A 23,923-nucleotide genomic window follows, 5' to 3' on the forward strand; every position below is an offset into this window, starting at 1 on the left:
AGACTTGGAGACCTACAGATTAGGGGAGTGAACAAATAGTATCAATGGCATAATCATATTAAAAATGACAATATTAGGAAGACACTTAACATTGTAAGCATGGAAGAATGTGTGAGTAGATCTGATCTCAGGATTATATGGGGAGAGAAAACATTAGCAAAGTAGGTGTATGCTACTGTAATGCAGGATCATATATTTCAGGTTTCTAAGTGCCCTTACGAAGTCTGAAATATTAATATCTGACAGCATTGGAGTCCAGACTGATAACGTACTAATTTGGAGGAAAATTGTCAATAGGAAGTAGGTGATAATGTAAACTTTTCATCTATTATCATGGTATCCTGTGCATCCCTTGAGGTTGCATATCAGGAATTTGATGACAATGGCTTTTATTATTGCCAAGGTGGCTAATACATAAAAATGGTCATTATGTATTGTATTTATTATCTTCTTGGCACCTTCTCTCAAAATTTCCAGAATATCATTTTCTGCAACGCTAAATTCCAACCCTCAAACTCACTGAGGTTTAATGTTGTTTATTGTCATGTTAATAAAACTCAAACTGCTGTCTTATTCTCACAAAAAGAGAATAAAACAGGATTTTGAGATTCATGAAAATGGGTTTGTTTTTTGCTTTAGGATTACTTTATCTCTGAACAGATGTTAAACAAATACATCCAGATCATCTTGCATTTTTGCAGTTCCACTATCAGTCCCCCTTAAAAATACTGCTCTCACTACAGAGGAACACAGATATGTTGATTAATAACCCATCTTTTATCTTTTGCATAGTTTTTGCTGGTTACATTTTCTACAAATATTTCTATGGTTACTGTTTATCAGAATTGGTGTCTATAATTTTCTCAAAGATAAAATGTGCAGCATTTTAACAGATTTAGACGAGAGTGGGGGAAATTACTGACAACACTCCACAGTTTTACTGCTTACTAACAGAACAGACTTTTCTCTCTCTCTCTCTCTCTCTCTCTCTCTCTCCCTCCCTCCCCATTAATTTCTTCTCCTGTCTTTTGAAAGTCTTTCTATCCCCCCTTTGTATATTTCCTAAGGAGCACAATCCGTAGGTCTTAAAATCCAATCCAGGTTTGTCTTATCAGCTTCTGCCTGTCTGCAGTATATATACTAATATGCTATAGGTTGAACCTATTGTGCATGATATTAGCATAAGGGTACAACTAGGTGCCTTCCTTATATAAAAATTTCATTGTATCAATCTACTTCTACAGCCTTGAGATGGACATCCAATCATTTTATGTCTAGTTGATGCAGGACAGCCTCACATAGATGTTCAAATTAGCTATGATGCAATATGTTCGTTTTTTTCCATTTTGTCATGTGGGCCATATAAGTTATGGTCAGACAGGAAGCTTCAGTGACAATATTCTTATTGACTCTCAGGAAGTCAAAAGATTCATTGATGGATGATCCTTTTTTAATCACTTTATAACATCTTCACATGGAATCATATCAGATGCTATGTCAGAATCCAGAAGTTTGGTATATAACCATTTCTTTTATGCATCTCTGCTTTCATTCATAAAATGTGAGCAGACTGCTAAAGCAAGATCTACCCTTAAGAAATACAGCCCTCTATAGAAGATCATGATGCTGTCTACTTTGTGAATGTGCATTTCTAATCAACCCTTCCAATACCTTGATCACAGAGGTACTATTTGATCGTCATATCAGTCAGAGCATCACCCTTGTGTAATGAAATTATCTTGCCCTCCTTCTAGTAGTTAGGAATAGTGTGCATTGAAAGACACAAATTGAACAACCCAATCCAGGCACTGTCATATTTCTTTAGTACATTCCTTCAACACCTGTACTGACAGCCTTCCCCACTGTAATGTTTGAATCATGCTCTTGCTATAGCTTTAACACCTCTATCTTGTATTCTTTCATTTGCTTTCCTCTCCCCTTGGCATCCAAAGTGTTAATGGGTCACCCCAGAAAGCATACTGTACTAAAATGAACACTTTAACAATTCAGCTATTTCTTAATACATATGATTCTTTCTTACTATCTTTATTCACTAAGGTTTACTTGAACATGGGAGATGCATATACGGTGGTATACTTAGATTTTGCAAAAGCTTTTGATAGACTGCTACACGGCAAGCTGTTAAATAAATTAAAATGGATTAGATTGGATAACAGACTTCTGAGTTGGATTGATGACTGGCTGCCACATAAGTGTCAAAAGTTGTATATGTGGGTGCAGTATCCCAAAAGAGGAAGTTCACTAGTGATGTGCCGTGGTGATCAGTTTTGGGACCATTGTTGTTCAATTTGTATATTTATGATATTGGGATGTGTTTAATGGGTAATATGCAGCTGTTTGCTGATGATGCAAAATTGGGGACAACAATGCTGAGTCAAGCACATGTTATGGCCTTACAGGAGGATTTGAATAGATTGTGTGAATGGGCAGGTAAGTGAAACTGTCAGTTCAATACTGCAAAATGAAAGGTTTTGAAATTTGCTAAGCAACAATGGGATGCAAAGTATTCACTTAGTGGGGAAACTTTAAAGGAGGTAGAGAAGAGGAGAAATCTGGGAGTGATGGTGGATAAGGACCTGAAATTCAGGGGCCGCATTGCACAAGTTGTGAAGATGTCATGTTGGATAATGGCAATGATGTGGAGGACCCTGATATGCAGAAGTAAAGAGGTTATGATGACATTATATAAGGCATTGATCAGGCCTCATGGATTATTGTGCACAGATTTGGTTGCCAGGTTTTCATGGTGACCAGGATGTTAGAAAGGGTCCAGAGAAGATTCACAAAGGTGGTCAGTGGCCTTTAGAATGTGGAGTACAAGGACAGATTGAGAGAATGTAAATTGCAAAACCTTGTGAATAGGAGGAGGGGGGGATATGATTGAGACATGTTAGTTGGGGATTGTAATAACAATTATTAGGTTGACATGGAAGAGATTTTTCATAGAATGGGAGGGGGGGGGGAATAGAACAAGAAGCCATCCCTGGAAACTATAAGGAGGGTGTGAGCAGAGGAGTGAAGAACACGTTCTTTATGTGGAGAGTGGTTGGTGGGTGAAATGCATTGCCTGAGCATATTGTGAATATAGGAATCTTGCAAAGCCAGGAAACAATTAGGAGAATCTTTAACAGAAATAAATGCAAAAATATAATATTGGTGATATTGATATTCCATCGGTATGCACCACATATTAGCACACCTGTAATATATGCCCCTGATGAATACATACAGCCCTTGTCACATCTGGAAACACCTTTTTGTTACTTGAAAAGCATCCCTTTTGTCATGGAATTGCTGTAAATCACTTGATTTATTTATTTTTTGCCTGTTTCTTCTTCTTCTTTTTTTTTTTTTTTTTGTACCTTTCTTTGTTTCTTCATTTCATGTAATACATCATGTGTCTGAAACATGGAAAAGTAAAGGAAGATGCAAGAAAGCAGAAACAGGCAAAAAAAAAATAATAATAATAAAATAATATATTATATAGTAAGGAGTCTCCATAGCTCAGTCAGTATAGACAAAGCCCTTTGGTCGGAAAGACATTGGATTAAATTCCTGTCAATGACATGAGGAACCTTTATCTAGTCTTTTTCGACTAAAGGTGAGTTAACTGGTCTCATACAGAGGTGGATGGTTTTTTCCCCCACTAACTTGAGTTTTTCATCCCTCAAAACAGGCAATCTGGTCCTGTGAAAACACTTGACTACAGTCATAAAATATGCTACAGCAAGGAAGGCAACTGTTAACCACCTTGCTCATAATCATCGCCCTAGTATGGTTGCATATAGCTACCTCCACCAGCAATATGGCTGAGGGAATAGGATATATAATAAATAAGGTGATTTACAACAATAGAACAGTATTTTCCAAGGTCTCAAATCCAGTTTCAACAACATAGAACAAACAATTTGGGATTTGCTGAACTGGCCATGCTCTAACTATGGATAAATGACAAAATGAAAACAAATAATCTTATTATGTTGTAGCTCCTTTATGTTTGAGCATTTGTATTTAAAGTTTTCTGAACTGGCCTTCATCAACCAGACCGAAATAAGAATGATTTGATGTCCATGTTTCCCACTGTGGAAATTTCTAGGACATGTTCTTTGATTCATCTGGTATTATTTTCTGATCTGTTAAGTCGTGCTCAGATATCAGTGATATAGTAATTAAAAAGTTACTTATTTTAACTGGTCACTTATGTGATATTTCATAAACAGTATTCATTAAGATTTTAATAGTTTTATTCTTTTATAAGAGATGGTTGGGAACCTAGAGATGGTAGGTGTCTGTACTGTGTGAAAAAGCTCTATGGTATGATTTTGCTAAAATATCTGTGAAAGATATTTTATTTCTTGATTTGTTCATTTTATTTGAATTTCATGCACTTAAATTGGTGGAAGAAAGCAATAGATATTTGGTGTTTCATCCTTGAACCAAATAAAAATCATATTTATGTGCTTAAGTGGAACTGTTGAAGTACATTTATTTTCAGTGTAGCATCCATGTTTTAAAAAACTAGTTGGAGAAATTATGGAAAGGAGGACTTAGAGAGTAGTTCCATATATATTTGATTAGGTCTTCTTCCTTCAGTCCTTATCCCCTTATGTATCAGTCGTATCATTTTTGCTAAATTATATTTCTTTTCATGGTAACTCAATCTCATACCAGTCTCCTTTGCCATGGAACAGCCTTCACCAGCAGTTTTCAGTCTTGTGTTATTTGGCTCTACAGGGATACCAAATGGGATGACCTCCATGACTTTTACTCCACTTTTCCATGGTCTGACTAGTGCTTCTGTTCTTCTGATCCAAACACAGGAACAGATGTTTGTTGTATCAGGAAAACAGAATTTCTGTTACTCAGAAATCATCCTCATGGGAATGAAGGCCTTCATTCTGTTTATTTATAAACTATTTTGCACTTTTAAAACTGTGAACTCTATACAAATCCACCTAACTGTGGAATATTGCTCCCACATTTAGAGTGGTGCACTGAAATTCTCTCCTAAGATTGCTCAATGGAATCCATTTAATGATTCCTCTTTCTCATAGTCATTCATTTTCTGCCTTATGCATCTTCGATAGATATTTTCATGGATAATGCTCTGCTGAATTGGCCACATCAATCAAAACCATAAAACAACAGCTGCAGCTGACTAGCACCCAGTCCAGCTCCAAATCAACTTGCCGAATCAGCTGCTCTGCCCCCTATTTCATTCCATTTATCTGTTCTTTGGAATGGCCTCCTTCACTCTGCTTTCCCTTCAGCTGTTCAAAAAAAAGTCGACAGATTATTTATTTATTTGTTTATTTTTTAATGGAGAGCCCATCCATGAGAGGAGATGTTATTTATGACAAATCTGAGGAACAGTGGCCATACAAGTATTTATGGAAGATGCAAGCAGTAGAAACTGAGAACCTGTGTGAAAGTGAGTGAAGTGTATTAATGGGGAGTATCTAAAGATATTGGATTGTGTACAGAAAAGGACTCAATAAGGGGAGCCTTTAGAGTAACCATCCCCATATATGAGAGGAAATCTCGGTTCAAGGCTACATTGGGAACAGTCAATGTATTTAGTGCTCGTGTGTAAAATTGGTGATTTTTATCCATTTTATTGTGTTTTTTCCTTAGAAAATGAATATTTTATAGTTTATTCTAATAGATTTTGTGTTTTATAATATTTTATTTGTGATATAAGAAATGGAATGCTAACATTTGTTTCAATAATGAAATTAAAGAATGCTAACAAGAACAGTGAAGTAGAGAACAAGAAGACTTTCCCCACTAAAGACAATATTGAAAATAATTTAATCTCAGTGTTAAAGCAGATTATTAGACAGACCGTGTGGGAATTACAGAAAGTCAAGTGCCATTAGATGAACACTGGGAGAATAGGAAAGGTAGCAACAAAATGAAAAACACAAAGCACAGTATCAGGTAAGTTGGTGAGTAATGAAAATTAGGTAAATAAAGTTGATTATAAAAAGAGGGATGTTATTTGGCATGATGACTCTAACATAAAACATGCTGTTAATGAGCGAGTTATAACTTCAAGTTTTTTTCTCGAGAAAAAAGGAAAAATATAGCTCGTGCAATTGAAAAATAGAAAAGCTAAGCAAAAGAGATTGTAATTTTAGCAGGCACAAATGACTTAACTAGCAATAAATTCATATGATAGAGGATTTGAAATGGTTGTTGGAAGAAGGGAGACTGAAGAGTGAGAAAGTAAAAAATCGTAAGTATATTACCTAGATATGATAGGAATGAATTAAGAAGAGCCATGATGACAAACGATTCAATGCATGGGCTATATAGAAGGAATAGATGTGAGTTTTTGGATGTGTGAAGTGAGTTTGAGGGAAGAATGAATTTGTATAAGAGGGACAGCCTACTACTTTAATTATCCCTGATACCAAGCACACTTGAATGTGCTTGGTATCAGGATTCTTAAAAAATTACTAATAAGGCGACAAAAATTACATGCTACCCATTCCTGTTTACGGCTTAGCATTATCCACAATTAATTGAATATTATGCTCAAACTATATGCTGTATAAATGAAACAGCAGTGCTCAAAATGCAGAACTGCCACCTTCTCTCTTATGACATTGCCCTCCCATGTCTATGACATGGGAAGTAGGCCTTGGTAGCCTAGCAGACAGCATCTCTATGCTCCAACAAGCTGTGGTGGAGCATAGAGATGCTGTCCGCTAGGCTACCAAGGCCTACTTCCCATCAATTATACATGAGAGGGCAATGTCAAGCAGTGTATTAGTTGATGGTTTCATAACAGGCAGTGAACATCATCTGCTACCCTGCTTGTTAGAGGATTTGAAGTGGCTTGAAAAAAAAGTGTAATGTTTGGACTCTAGTCACGTTTCTAGATTATCTAACCCCCTGCCTACAGTACTAATGTATTGTAGGTTTGCAACCTTTCACAGGTGGAATTCACAATAAAATATGGGAGGGCATCTTGTTATTCAAATTTAAAAACTGATGTATGTGATTTTCAAACAGCTGTCATGAAAAATCTTCCAAAAACTTGCAGTATTATTGAGGTTCATCATCATCATCATCATCATCATCATCAAATTCCTGCCATGTACCCTCAAGGGGTGTACAGGATATGACAGTACTACATGAAAAAATTACATCATTACTAACTTCCTATCTACAATTTTCCTCCAAATCAGTCTGTTACTTGTCAAGACTCCAACATTATCAGATCTTATATTTCTATCGTCTAAGGCACTTTGTACCGTATCAATCCACCTATATCTTGGTCTTCCTCTGGGTCGTTTTCCTGCCAACCTGGCAGAGAACACTTGTTTTGCTAATCTTTCCTCTCCCATTCTATTTAAGTGACCATACCATCTGAGATTAGCTCTGCTAATGCATTCCTGGATGCTGACAATGTCAAGTTCTTTCCTAATATCCTCATTTTTAATATGATATTGCCATTGATGCCATCTGTTCACGCCTCTAATCTTTCTCAGGACTCTCATATCTGCGGTCTCTAGTCTTTGGTCAAGTGTTTTACTTCTGACCCAGCTCTCAGATCCATAAGTTAAATTGGTTTGAACACAGTCTTGTATACAGCTAATTTAGTGTTCCGACTAATTTCTTTCTTATTCCATGAATTTATTCAATTGACTTCCCACGATACCAGCTTTGCTGATTCTGTTGTCTATTTCTATATTTAGTTTACCATCTTCAGTAAAAATTGTGCCTAAGTAGCTGAAATGTTTTACTTGTTCCACAGGTTCTCCATTCACAACACAGTTGACATTTTCAATGATTCTGCCTATTTTCATTGTCTTTGTCTTTTTATTGCTGACCTTCATACCATATCTATTACAACAGCTATTCAATTTAGTCAGAGAATCTTGCAGACTTGTAGCAGATTTATTTAGAAGTATAACATCATCTGCATAAAGCAAAGAGCTGACATTAACATCTCCAATTTTGATATCAGGTTTAATACCACATTCCTTCATAATGTGATCTATATAGATAATGAATAACAGAGGGGATAATGTACATCCTTGTCTCACACCAGATTTAACATTAAACCATCTTCCTGTACTTCCTTCAATTCTAACTGCTGACTCACAACTCAAATAAAGACTAAGTATTGTTTGATATAATGCCCCATTGACACCATATAACTGCAGCGTATTGAATAGCTTCTCTCTTGGCACCTTGTCATATGCCTTTTCCAAATCGACAAAACTTAAATACAGATCTTTGTTATATTCCCATGCTTTCTCGACTATTTGTCGTAAAGTGAAGATCTGATCCTGACAGCCTCTATTTGGCCTGAATCCAGCTTGTTCTTCACCAAGCTTTTCTTCCACAATTCTTCTCAACCGTTTCTCAAGTATACTTGCATAGATCTTGCCAGGAACACTCAGTGGGGAAATACCTCTGTAATTCTCACATTCAGTTTTATTTCCCTTTTTATATATGGGTACTATGAGAGCTCTACTCCAATCATCGGGAATTCGTCCCTCTGTCCAGGCTTTCTGAACTATGCAGTGCAGCCACTGTAAGACTCTTATACCACCATACTTCAGCATTTCTGGTCGAATATCATCTACTACTATTGAGGTTCATTATTAGCTTATTGCAAAATGTAACCATGATTACTGAAACAAGAATATCCTTTAATTAACCAACATTGTCTCATAAGGATTCTTCTTACATTGGTCCAAATCATCTCTTCTGAAACACAGACTAGATGTTTCTCTCCCCCCCCCCCCCTCAATCCTGCTGCTTATTAATTTTATCTTCTATTCTTTGGTAGCCTTTCCTTTTACAAGTTCTTATTGAATAGCCCATCTAATGACTTAATTCCTTTCCACATTCTTTTGAAGTATATGGTCACATCCATTTCCACTCAACATAAATCTTGATTAATATCTCAAACATTTCACATTCCATAACCTTCTCCATCCCTTCTGCCACCATGACATTTTTCTTCATGCCACAATATGCTTCTAAGGTATTATAATTACATGCTGAATATTTTCACTAGTTTTTACTGCTGTTATCCTACCTACTGCTCTCTGACAACTATAGTTATGCTTCGTCTTATTGTAGTTGTCTTATTGACCACTGTAATCAAAGAATTTGCCTATAAGTTAAAGCAAAATTTAAAGGAGAAGATGAAAAACTCTGCCTGTTTTTTTTTTTCTCCTCACATTGGACTGTTGATTACTCACCCACTTCATAACATCTACCATTCCTGTCTAATTATTCATCCACTTCTTGTACATTGTTAATTCATTTAATTATAGGAATATGGCATGACTGTGTTTCCAAATGATCTCATGGGTAGATTCACTGTTCATCTCCTTTTCAAATAGTTTTATTCATACCACATTTACATGCTTTGTTGTTATACATTTCCTTTTCTCACTGAAATATTTATATGTTTCAGTATTAATGTCAGTTACTCTCACCAACCAGAAGCAAAAGTGAAGAGCTCATTTACCATTACATCCCTCAGTCCAACTCCTGTTTATTACTTTTGTAGTATGCTATGTTAAGCAGTGGTCTAAGTAACTTAGGAAATTCATTTTCTTTTCTTTTTTTTTTTTTTTTTGTTTTGTTTCCACTTCTTATTCTTATGGTTAATCTCCCATGATTATTGCTCCATTATTCACTCATTAGTAATTTTCTCAACTTTCCCAGTAAATAGTTGATTCTCTTTGCCTCAACTTTATATATTAAATAGCCTCAAAGCTATTTAAGCTTTGAGGTAAACTCAAAACTATCAAAGCTTCATGGTTCACTCAGATGGGACATAATTTCTGCATAGTTCCAGCTGTTATTAACATTACTCTTCCTGCTCCTTTTTTATTCTTTCTATCTTCATAGAATACAGTAATCTACTGTTTATCTGCCCTTCAAAAGTATGAAGACCATTTATCTGACCTTTACGGTGGTGAAGCATAGAGCACTTTGCTTCATCATTATCATCAGAAAAATGTAGATTACTGTACTATACGTTTTGAATTCTGTTCTTGTTGCTGTTATCTTCACTTAGTAATATTTCATTTGAATAAGTTTTTTTTGGGCAAGTTATTCTATGCCACAAATCTTTTTGTTTCTTAAGAAGCAGCACACTGATGGTCACCAACATGTAATGGGAGTACAAATTACAAGCTTCTGGCATGTTTTTTTAGGCAAAGCAGTATGTATTGTACTGTATATACTGTTGCAGTTGGTCTCAAATTGGCAAATTGAAGCAGTAGCAGATATAAGCAAGATAATATTAATTGTGGTTATGTACTGGAGTAAAATTGTATCTCTGCTTCATAGTGAACCCAAAAAAATAATAAACTAATGTTTTGACTTAGTGATGTATTAAAAAAAATTCTCTTAGCATAGTTCATTCAAGATTGAAGTATTCAGAGTATTTAGCATTGAATCATAAATATAATCCATTATTACATTTACCCAACAATTTGCATCATTAAGTCAAAAGTTTTATTTATATTTATTTTAAGTATGCAGGCTGTTTGGAAATAAACACATCAATGAAAAGTTTGGATTTTGATACAAGATCACAGATTGCCAAGTAAGTTTTGAGTAAGTTTGAATTGCAGAAAATTATAAATTATAACTGTTGCATGCTTTTTCATGTCTACCATTTTAAACCTTTCTTTTAATGTTACACAGTAGTCAGCATTTATTTTGATAAAATTATGGAGGAGCTTACTACCATATTAAGAATAATCACTTTAATTTCCTGATGTTTCGACCATCATAATAAAGTCATCATCCAGAACACGCGCACGCGCGCACACACACACACACACACACACACACAGGAGTATACACTCTACTCCAGATGATGTATGTTTTCAAAATCCAGAGTATGTACACCCATATATACTGTAGTATGCATGTATACTCCAGATGATGACCTTAATATGAAGGTTGAAACATTTGGAAATTAAAGTAATTATTCTTAATGGTAGTAGTCTCTATACTTTTATCAAAATGAATACCATTTTAAACTTCTTTCATGTTTTAATTCTTGATTTTAGGCAGTAAACCATCTGCATCCATTGCATTTGATTTACTACAATGAAATAGTGGCATTTTTTTTTTTTTCTAAAATGTAAATAGGATATCTATTTAAATCTTCCTGTAGAAAATTAACATCAGCACTACGCCTGATAATTATGCCTAACTTTGCATCATTCGAAGATCTACAGTCAGTCTAAATGAAATATCATTAACAAATAAGTTAAACAATAGTGGTCCAAGAACAGAGCCCTAAGGCATTCCATTGGTCACATTCCTTTTCTGAGACACTGCTCCATCATACACAACTTGCTGGTATCTTTCCAAAAGCCAATCTGCTATCTAATCCCATCTTCTGCAGCTTATATACCAATCTGTCATGTGGTAATCTATCAAATGCCTTTGCAAAGTCCAAAAGAAATTACTATATATATGAATCTCCCTTATCCAACATATTCATCACCTTATCGTAAAACATAAGCAGATTTGTTAAAACAAGACTTGCCTGTCAGAAACCCATGCTGACCATCACAGAGAATCCTATGTCTATCAACAAAATCCTGTATTCTATTTCTAATCAATTTTTTCAATACTTGGAGATCACAATTGCAGATATACAGACCAGTCTATAATTGAAAACTTCTATTCTCAAACCATGCTTGTGGACAGGTATTATTTTGCCTTCCCTCTGCAAGGCTCTTATCATCCATTTCCACAGCCATATTAATCTAACGCAAGCAACACTTGACACACCTTTTGATTCTTTCACCTTTAATTCTCCTAATCCTTTCCTCTCTTCTATATGTTGCACAGCACCATTCACACCACTGTGATAAGAGAGAAGACTGGCAAGTTCTGATAAACATCTAGAACAAAAATGAAATTAAAGCAACTGATATAACCACAAGAAAGAACATATGAGGATATAAGAACATAAGTTACCTTCATAACTCTGCTACTACTATGTTCTTTCTTGTGGTTATATCAGTTGCTTTAATTTCATTTTTGTTCTAGGCGTTGATCATAACTTTCCAGACCCTTTCCCCCTCATATACACTGATGAAGTGTTCGTTAAATAATTTCACTATATCATTCTATGGTTACTCTGCTATCTTAACTATCAGTCATTGTCAACCTATTATTTATTTTCCCTCTTCCTTGCCACATAACAGAAAAGTTTCCTTTGATTAGCTTTGACCTAACTGGCCAATCTCCTCTCATATTCTGGTTTTCCCTTTTTAACCATGCTTGTTACTTTTCTGGCCTGCAGTTTATATTCTTCATGCATCTGTTCACTGCAAACTGTCTTGAACTTCCTCCATAACTTCTTTTGTAACAATGCTTGCTTGATTTTACAGTTAATCTGTTTCAGTCTTACTCTATTTATTCATTTAACTCTTGGTATGCAGTTATGCATTGCTTGTGTTGGATACTGCCTTATCATTTCCTATGCACTGTCAACATCTTTTCTACACACTTCATCAATCTAATGTATTGAGCTAGTTGATTACGGAGCTTCCCATAATCACCCACCTTGATAGACTTTGATAAGAACTTTTTTCTGTTTGACTACCTTCCAAACCAGGATCACTTTCACCAACAGGTGGCAGTGTTGATACTTCATTCACAATCTCATTCTGTAGGATATCACCAAATCTAACACATAAACTTCGTGTTGCTACCATCACATGCTGCTTTAGATAGTTATCCTACAGAAACTTAACAAATTCACTTTCCTTGTTACCATACATTATCTATTCTTTCCAGTCCACATTCCTATAATTAAAATCTCCCATTTTTCTTTTACATGCCCAGTTAATTTGTCTAAACATTTCACAATCCGTACTCTCCACATATGTACATAGGTGATATTTTATATCTTATCTTATCCTTTATTGGAAATAACTGAAGATTAACATGAAGAAATAAAACTTGATGTGACAGTTTATCAAAAATCTAATAATTGTCTATATAAACCAGTTCCATAAAGAAACTTAATTGAATTTCAAAGAGAACAAATTCATTTCCTAAAGGATTATGTAAATCTTTCGATGAATAGAATATCAGATATCTATGGCAGAAGTTGAGTTTCTCTGACAGAACAATTTTCCTGATTCAGCACAATAATACTGCCACATTTACTGTTTGTCAGCAAAGGTTGGTCGATTGGTAGAGTCTCCGCTACTAATGGCTCACGCAAGTTAAGCAAGTCTGAGCGCTGTTAGTAGTTGGAAGGGAACCAATCGTTCGATGCTGTTGGCACTCTGCTGAGGACTGGCCATTTTCACAGGGTTAACCTCGGCCTGTAAACTGACGTATATCAGACCTGTACTCTCGAGGGCACGTGGGGATATGACATTTACTGTTTAATGATAACAAGAATTAGCTGGCTTTGAAACTGTGTTTGAATCCATCTGAAATTTAGCAAGAAATAATATTTCTTGCAAAAAATCCAACCATTATTTCTCCCCAGAATGGTGGATTTATGCTTTATTTTGTATAATTCTGTAATTCCCCCCCCCTCCCTTCCATAGCTATTTTTCTTTGCTGGCCCTGCATAAGAGGAATGGCCTTTCTTAATTACATGACAGCCACCTGTTTTCTGCAGTATTCACAACATGTGAAATTAGTCAAGAAACAGTTAACTGAGATTTGCTTGCACACTATTCTTCTTTGCTTAAACAGATGCAATTAATACAAAATATTTATCAAGAAGTATCAAACAATATATGGCAAAGATGCACAAAGGCAAGAGTAATTTTATCTCCCACATTTGAAATTAATGGAGCTCCCATTAACTTCAATTTGAAATTGAAGTTAATGGGAGCTTGTAAGCAAAAATGGCCCTAAGCTGTCTACTAACAATGTCTGAATTTATAATGGAAACTTATTTGTAAATTACTAATATTTATAAATTAATTCAATAAAATCTGTTGATAGGAAAATGCATTTAATTTCATTATAAATAAACTAATATTAAACATGAATTTTGTCTGTTAAATCTAATTTATTACTTCTGATGTAGGTGGAAAATGGTATCATCATTAATCTCAGTACCAGCTTGGACATAATCCATAATCCTTGGACAAAATCCATAATTATATGGATGCAAAGTGTTCATAGAAATCAATATGACCATCGGATATTATGAAAGAAATGATATATGGACACAAATTACACTATGGTTGGGTGGTTAATAAATGTGTTAAAATTATGATAGTTAATTATTAGCATTTCCAGAAACTTTTGATTTGAAAGAACTAGTATTAAACTTAGTGTTTTCTTCTTTTTTTTTTTTTTTCTTTAATAAAAATCCCACCCAACAAAAGATTGGAAACTTTTAGCTTATTAATAAAATGGATGGATTAAGGATTTAGATTGTTTCATTATCCTGCTCTAGAGACTACATGTGGTCCTATCAGTTAGGTTGGACCTCCATTATGTCAGGTTGTGGTGATCTCACACTAGGCAGTAAAAATCATCTGTTTTACATTTTAGTATTTCATTTTTATCAGCTAATGAAAGTATAGGATATTGAAGAAATATATTCATATAAAATATCTTAAGTGATATATTCCACAATGAATTTAAATAATAATAAATGCACAATTTTCTTTATAACTTCTTTGCTATTTAAAAACAGAAAATAAGGAACTTTTCAAACAATTCTTGCCTTTTCTTATATCATTGTATTTATTTATTTATTTTTTTTTCCTTAAAAAGAATTACTACTTTGATTTCTTGTTTTGTAAAAATTTATCTGTCTCTGGAAAGTCTCATGTGTTGCACTTCGGATACAGACATCACATGCAGACCAATCATATTAATAAGTGACCACTTGAAGAGTTAAAGATTTTTATTTTTATGATGCAAAGACATCAAAGGTCATAATTCACAAGTCACAACAGTACATATTGTAATTGGTTAGTAGGACAATTGCAAACATCCAAGGCAGGATTTGAACCTGCAGTTTCTTGGCTGGAGAGCAGATACATTAACCACTCAGCCAATCAGGCTGGCAGAAGTGAAATAACTACTACTACTATTGGATTGAAATATAAGTATACTACTAATATTGGATTGAAATATTGCATTGCTAAGAACCCTCAGAGGAAGGTTGACTGTATGAGAGAATGCTGACTTCTGGGGACAATTTGTGATGATTCCCAAATAATGTAGGATTAACATGGTATATAAAATGTTATATTCTACAATATTTGGTTGCATTGTCTTGATATATATATATACCCTGAATTTATAGAATGAGAAATCAGTCATTAAATTCATACTCGGACTGTTATTGTCACTAGTTGTATGTGAATGCTGATTTCTAATTTAATTCGTATAACTACTTATGAGATGGTTTTTCTGAGGCATGCAAGTTAGTTAGGAAGTACAGATTATTGTGAAAAAAAAAAATAATAATAAACACCTTCGATAGTACAATGTAAGTCAGGATGAAAATAAGTTTTAGACTTCATGAGTGGTGAAAAAACAACTACATTACTAGTGATAATATTATAGGAGCTAAAGGGCAGACTTTAAGGCAAATCTCAAATTCAGAACTAGGTTAGATGGGGTGGGTATGTCATGATTATCACAAAGGTTCTGATGATAATTTTATTGGTAATATAAAATTAATTGTTATATAGTGCTCTCACTATATAACAAATACTGCTATAACAAATTCACTCACTATAACAAACTACAGAAAAGTCTGAATCAAGCTACCCAGGTATAATACTATGCTAAAAGAAACTCACTATAGCAAAACTTCCACCATAACAATCTATTCCTCTTATCCCTGATTTATTTATAGTGATTTATTACACCAAACCTGTGTGTGTATGTGTTTTCGGAACTCCTAGGCCTAATGAAAGTACAGCTTATTACTATATACTGTATTATAGACTCTAATGGTGTGTCAAATTGCTCCAAAGATGTTTGTCCTAATTAAAGAAAGTTATACTTTCATAACAGATGTCTAGGAGCTAAGCCACTCTGAGAATATATAACCTTTGCTAACTTAAGAATAATATGTATGCATTTGTAACATGATTTAATATGACTGTCTAATATGACTCCCCCCCCCCTCTAGAGAATGCATCAACAGGGTATGTGAATCTGCAGGACTTAAAACACCTGATAAAAAGAAAAAAGTAAGTATTCTTTGAACCCTAGCTAGAATGGTATCAAAACAGTTTTTCTGAACAGTTCAAATAATTTATTGAGTGTGTTTTAAAAAATGTATAAGCATGTAGATTATTTTTATAAGTCCATATGTAAGCTGTTTTGTGTCTCTCCACATACAAGTTATTTTATGTCTTAGGTTGGATTAATTTTATTCAGATTTGTTATTTGCAAACTACATAAAAGTTTGTCAGACCTTCCTAAATTTTGTTTTATTGCAGGGGTGTAAAGAAAGAAAATGTGCCAGAATTATCTGTTGCAATAATGTTCTGAATAAAATTTTATATATATATATATATATATATATATATATATATATATAGCATATGTCTCCATGTGTGTTCAGTTATGGTTTCAACTAGATCATTTGTATTGGCAAGATTCAAACTATTATTAATTCTGCAATATCTCTAATGGGATTTAATGAAATTTGTTATTTAGGATTTTTATTAAAATTAATCATTGTTTCATTTTGGTTTCATTTGGACCACTTGTGTTGGCAAAGTCATCAAGGATATGTAACCAAAAATGGATCATCATGCAATATACCTGCTATAAGTTTAGACAAAATCAACAGACTTTTAAAAAAAGTACAAACAGGAAAATATCATTTATTATTATTATTATTATTGCACAGGCACCTCCATGGAGCATAAGACTCATCGTGGAAGATCCAAACCATCAACAAACAAAATTCATTTGTGAACAGTTTCAAACAATATTATATGCAAAATATCATGTCGTGTAGTATGCAATAAGGATTCAAGACTGGTTTTTCAATTTTTATTGCAAAATAGTTTGGCATAATGCAAAAGATTTTGTTCATATATATGTATATATATATATACGATTGCTGTTCAATAAGTAATAAGACTAATTTTACTGTCGCGAAACCACTCATCACAATATTAATTTCTGTGGAATAAAGAAATGTTGCTGTCTGTATGAGGTTGATAGATGGCATATACGGGCTGATGTGCCAGAGTGTCACGTGACTAAATGCAAGCTTGTTTCGGCGCACCTACGAGCCGCGACCAGTCGTCGAAATGGAAGCGTCCTTGGAACAGTGTTATGCGATTCATTTTGTGTACGTTTGCAAAAATCGGCATCGGACACTTTTAACATGATACGCGAAGCTTTCCACGATGAAGCAATGTCGAGGGCAAGTGTTTTTCGCTGGCATAAAGCTTTTAAGGAAGGAAGGCAAAATGTGGAAGATCTTGAACGTGAGGGAAGACCTTCAACGTCCATCACAGAGACAATGATCAACACAGCAGCGATTATCATCAAGGAGGATCACAGAATTACAGTACGCCAGCTGCATGTTGTCCTGAATATTTATGTGGGAAGTGTTCAATCATGGCTGAACATTTGGGACTGAAGCGTGTTTGCGCCCGATGGATTCCCAAAGTGCCCTGTCAAACCATGTACTGTTTTCAGTAAACACAAATGATGAAGGCCGTCAACATGAGATAAACTGGACAACAACTTCAAACGTTCATATATGCTGTAACGAGGTGGAGCACCGCATAGTCGAGTCTAAGGAAATTGTTATGGACCCTCATCACATAAATAATAACCTTAGCTATAATCTACCGGACTCTTTCAGCTCTGCTATCCGATATTGGCACACTCATGAAATCAGACGCACGCAGCTGCTTAACAATAGAACTTCAACACGGACTGTAGCTACAGTTCAAAGCTAACTGAATTTTATAATAGTCGTTTTTATAGTGATACGATGTTTCTCATAGTGTTTATTTGCTTTCTATGTTCCCATGCCTGAAGAAGTCGAACAATCCGATGAAACATGTTGCGTTTTGAATAAATTAAATTGTTATTGTAGTCTCGATTATAGTCAGTATATATAAATATGAATATATATATATATATATATTTTTTTTTTTTTTTTTACTGTAATCAGCTCATTTCTATATGCAAAATAATCATTTTGATTTTTCTTTTAACTTGTGTATATTTCACTCACTGATTGAATATGTTAACTTCTAATAAAATTCATGATATTCTGATATTAGAACAAATGTTAACTTCTTTCTCTGCAGACATTATAACAAACATTAGAAATGGCTTGACCATTTCTAATGTTTGACATAATTTGAGGTTGGAATACCTGTATGAGAGTAAAAGGAGTCATTATTTTATATAGTTTTAATAATTTTAATACTGAAATTACAAGTACTTGATTGTGCACTCACTCATGCACGTGCGCGCACACACACTATTTATACATACTTTGATAGCAAAATGCTGAAAAGAAATCATAGCGTGATTCATTAATTTACATGATGGAAACTTAAGTTTCAAGTTTGTAGCATAGTGAAACACCAACTACACAGACCTGAGGGATAAGAATCTGTTCACATAAAAAAAAGGAGAACGTTTATACATTCAATGGCACAGTCCACAACAGATTAATAATAAGTAGATTAACATAATTGGTGCAACCATGATGGTATATAAATATATTACTGTGAAAGAATAAGAATAATCTATAAAGAAGAAGAATTTTCAGGTATATGTTTTCTGGTCAGTATAAAATTTTAAATAGTAAATAAACAATTATTTTTAACCTTATGGAGTGTTAAGTGGGGGCAGCTTGTTGTGTATGGAGGAGCGATATCCCAAAAGAGGAAGGGCACTAGTAGAGTGTCACAGGGATCTGATTTGGGACCATTATTGGAACTGGCTTATCTGGAGATGTGAAGCGCTTTCCAATGGTGAAAAGTTATGAAGAAGTATGAGAAGTGCTGCAAAGTGGTAGGTAAGGTTGGGATACAGAATTTACAATTAATGAAGAAGTTTAGGAGATCGAATAGATGAGAAATCTGAGAGTGATGGTGGACAGAGACTTGAAGTTTAGGGATCATATTGCTAAAATTGTAACAACACCACAATGGATTATGGCAATAATGAATAGGACATTGACATGCAGAAGCTTTAATCAGGCCTCTTTGGTCACCTGCTTTTCAAGGGGGATGACAGTATATTGGAGAGGATCCAGAGAAGGTTTACTAAATCATTGTCAGGTTTATGGAATGTCGGATATGAGGAGAGATTCAGGGAATGCAAGTGAGAAGGAGAGAGGATATGGTTGAGACATATAAGTTGATTAGTGATTGTTACCATATTAATGTGGAGGAGATTATTCATAGAGTAGAGGAAGACAAGGATAGAACAAGAGTCTATCTCTGAAAGCTGTATAAGGAAGATGTGAGCAGGGTAGTAGAAATCAGGTTTTTTGCGTGGAGAGTAGAATACATTTCCTGAAAGTGTGATGAGTGCAGAAACTGTGAATGGGTTTAAAGCACAGTTCGATCTTTTTTGCATGAGAGAGTAAGCACCTCCCACGATAAGTCCTTTGACTCCATAGGGGTCAGATGTTATGGGAGATACCGAGACAAGGAGTGATGAGAGCTTGCGCCACCTTTATTACGAGTTGCCTCAGTCCTGAAGATATTTTCAGGTGCAAACTTTGTTTGCACTTGAAAATATGTTTGCTTACACTTGGATAAAGGATTAAACTAAATTTATTACAGCCTAACCAAGTGCAAAATAAACTTCCAACATCTTTCTCTAAATCCAGAGTAATTTAATAATAAGGTGGTACACCTTTTAGCAACTCGTATAGGTAAATATGACCTCTCCATTGCTTCTTCCTTAGTATCACCATTTCTGGGTCTGGCTCCCACTGACAAGACCTCAATCAAGGTCGAAACCGGTCTGGGTAGTGGTCCTTCCCTTAATGCATAGCATCATACATGTTTGCAAGGAGATGTGCTTGGCATTATGGAAGATACTGAGAGAAGGAGTGATGAGAGCTTGGTCCAACTTTACGACGAGTTGCCTCAGCCCTGAAGATATTTTCAGGTGCAAACTTTGTTTGCTTACAAACAAAGGATAAAGGATTAAACTAAATTTATTATAGTCTAACCAAGTGCAAAATAAACTTCTAATACATGGATGGATGTTCATATGTTATAAAAATGATGTCTGTGTAGACTAACTGAAACTGATAAAGTATACAATGAATTGTTCCATTTGCCAGAGTATGATATGTGGTAATCAGACTAAATTCAAATTGGCTAAAATAAAGATAACTAAGTCCCCAAGTGACTGGATGTACTTGTTACAATTTTCAAAGAAGCTTTTGGAAAGACTTGGAGTAGGCTTTCACCATGATCATATTTAGTCTGTCATATTCTTCTGAATGACCAGTCAAAAGTTCAACTTGGGAAACAGATCGAAGTGTGAGGCCAAGTCACGGAAATATGGAGAATGGTTCAGCATTGCAGCTTACTTATGAGTCAGAAACATCTGCACATTGCAATCACTGTGTGAGCAAGCCCAATGTTAAGCAGCAACTACCTTGCCAGATTGTTCTGGCAGCAAGTACTTGATTCTTGCCAACAAATACAATATCAGTGTATAGTAACTGGTGTTAACAGCCCTTATGGAATAACTTCCTTAGGGAGTATTCGTTTGTGATCAGTTAATGAATTCATCATTGATTTGGGGGCTTGTTGAGCTCAGTGATCACCATTCTGCATGCTCTTTTGATCTTTGGATGTTGGTGGAAGTATCAAATCTTGTTCCCAATAATAATGGGCTGACAGTGAAGTTTAAAAATCTGATAGTGAATCTAGTTTTCTACATCTTTGCATGCATTCAATTATCAGATTATCATCATGCAAATAGTGTAGAACAACTTCCCATAAATATCTCTTCCGAGTTTGTGATAATTATGTACCTTACTGATTCCTTATTCACATTTAAATTTCTGCCTTCTCAGTGCTAACTGGCTTTGATCTACTAATAAATTGTACACTTTCCCAATTTGGATCTGTCTGTCATTTTTATTATTACACACAGATCTCTACAGAGTTCAAACTCATCATGGGAGGTCTACACTTACTATTATTGACACAATGCCTGTCATACCTTGTTTGCCACCAAAGCACTCACAGTTGCCTCTGGCAGCCCATTCCACTCAATTATCACACACACTCTCTCTTGTTTTCTCCTTTCCAGTCATGTATTGAAAGATTTCTTTGGCATCTATTCTATAAAATCCTTTTGGTAACTTACATGTTTCTATCATATCCCCTCTTTTTTGCCTATCAGCTGAACTTTGTAACTCACAAATCTTCGATCTATCCTCATAGGGAACTCTAGAAATAAATCACTGTTTTGGTCACTTGGCTTGAATCCTCTCCATTATTTCCACATTTCCAGAAACCCAGGCAATCAAATATATGCAGAGATTTGGTGGCCTGGATCTTCCAGGATTATCTGCCACATTTCCCTTGCCCCTCTTCAAAACCATCAAACTGTTTGCATTCAGAACAGAGTCTCATCTAGATGTTGTCTGTAATATTTTACATTGTTTATTATTGTCTTACTTTTAACAAAATGTGCATTTTATGGCTAGTTTTAAATTCAAGTTCTTAGTCAGAATATTCAGATATATGTTTAATGACTTGAGAGATATTTTAACCACATGGGAATTTTAATCTTTTAGAATCTAAATGTTTGTTTTGGGATGGAAGTGACAGTTTTTTGCTGTGTGAATTTACATAATGGGTGCTAAGATATATTTTAAGGTGTAAAAGCAAAAGTTTCAAATATAACTTAGAGGATAATTGCGATGTTAAAGTGAACCTTGGCATGTAAGGATAAGGAAATCACCTGGATTATTGTATGCAGATTTGGTCTCCTGGGTTCCAAGGGGGATAAAGAAGGTTTCCAGCTTCTTTATCACCTTGGAAAGGAGAGTTTCTTCTTCATTTCACTGGGCATCTACAGATGCCGTATGGTCACTCCGATGCTCAGTGATGTGCCACACCAGGCCTCGCCATGTAGTCCTGTTGTTTGCTTTTCTGGTGGCCCTCAACTCTCTGAAGATCAGTCACTCCACACACGCCATCCATCCATCTCATTGATGGTCTACCCCTGCCTCTTTTTCCAGGAACTTTACCTTCTATTACTGTTCTGAGAAGTCCCCCTTTCATCCTTTCTATGTGTCCAAAATATTTTAACTTTCTTCTGTCAATATCCTTAAGAAGCCTTAAAGTTCTGCTGATCTTGAAGAGAGTTACAAAAATTATATCTGGATTATGAGGACAAGTTATGAGTATGTGGAGTACAGACTCTGGTTAACAGGAGAAAGAGGGTGATATGATAGAAGTATATAAACTTTTGAATGGGTGTTATAGGATATCTCCTGATGAAATGTTTTGTTATATGGAAGATGGAGAGAGAACACTGAGACATTCATGGAAGTTTGTTTGCAGTCAAGAAAATGGTAAGATCTAGATTTTTCTCTCACAGAGCAGTGAGTGAGTGGAATAGTTTACCTTTAGAGGTAGTGAGTCCGTATAGTATGAATGAAATTAAGGGATGATATGACAGTTGGTTTGGGTGATATATTGCCTTCCTCAATGAGTTCTTGACTCCCTGAAGGTCTCAGATAATGATAATAATAACAGTTTAGTGCTGAGGATATTAAATCAAGAAATTAAGTCTATTAAATCAAGAAATGTGATTTCCTGATTTAATACTGCCATAATTGTAATATATTTATTATTATTATTATTACACGACACCTCCAGGGAGTCCTAAGACTAATCTAGGGAGGGCACCTACTCTACATCTCTCCATCTCCATCATCTACACCAGTGCCATTTGCTGCCTACTACCACTAGTATTTTCACAGACAATTGCAAACATCCATGCCCATCGTGGGATTTGAACCACAGCCTTTTTTTGGGGGGCTGGAGAGCGGATATGCTAACCACTTGGCCGACGAGGGTGGCATTTATCCCTGTCTTTTTTTTGAAAACTACAGAAAAATGAAATATCAAAATAGCATGAGAACAAACTGTGATAATCACAGAAATAGCATCATGTGCAAAGCATTGTTAACATCTTCTAAGTGTTAAAAAGCCATTATAATAATTTCACAAAACATAAAACAAAACTATAACTTGCATTGAGAAAATCCTTGATGCAACTAGGATTTGTTAGGTTCTACAATTCATCTCAGTACACAATTTACCTGAAAATTGCCTGATTGTAATATTCTTATCCACAACATTTTCAGAAATGAAGCAAGAGGAAAAAAAAAAAAAGAAATATCAACAAAAAGATAATCATAAAATCCAACCATAGAAATAACATTGCAAGCAAAACAGTTCCGTATATTCCTAATACTAAGAAGTGCATTACAAGATTTTCAAAAAAGTGAAATAAAATTACTCTTTCGGAAAATCCTGCAGTTATTACTTTTCTCAAAAAAACATCCAGGAAACACAAAAACTACAATTTTCGATATATTATTATTATTGTTATTATTATTACGTGACACTTCCAGGGAGTTCAAGACTCATAGAGGGAGGATACCTACTCTACATCTCTCTGTCTGCACCATTCAATCCACCAATTACAACTAACCACTATACCAACGCCATCTACTGCCCACCATTAGTATTTCCACAGACAATCACAAACATCCATGCCCACGATAGGATTCAAACCTGCAGCCTTTTGGCTGGAGAGGTGGATATGCTAACCGCTCGGCCAACCAGGCCGGCATATGATTTTCAACATTTTCTTTTTGTAATTAAACTAGGTGTTTAACAGCCATTCCTTCCAA

At 35.0% G+C, this 23,923-nt stretch overlaps 1 protein-coding gene across 1 annotated transcript in view; it reads left to right on the top strand.

Moving 5' to 3' along the window:
• Positions 1-23,923, top strand: part of LOC150098224 (SHC-transforming protein 1-like) — a 236,289-nt gene that overhangs the window by 35,811 nt on the left and 176,555 nt on the right. Inside the window, exons 3-4 of the mRNA XM_090406245.1 lie at positions 10,539-10,609; positions 16,160-16,220. Of these exons, the coding sequence (XP_090262371.1) occupies positions 10,539-10,609; positions 16,160-16,220 (132 nt within the window). The remainder of the gene's footprint in view (positions 1-10,538; positions 10,610-16,159; positions 16,221-23,923) is intronic.

The sequence above is a fragment of the Typopeltis vanoorti genome, chromosome 16 (genome assembly GCF_054136105.1).
Source record: "Typopeltis vanoorti isolate ZY-2024b chromosome 16, IOZ_Tvanoo_1.0, whole genome shotgun sequence".
NCBI classification, from domain to species: domain Eukaryota; kingdom Metazoa; phylum Arthropoda; class Arachnida; order Uropygi; family Thelyphonidae; genus Typopeltis; species Typopeltis vanoorti.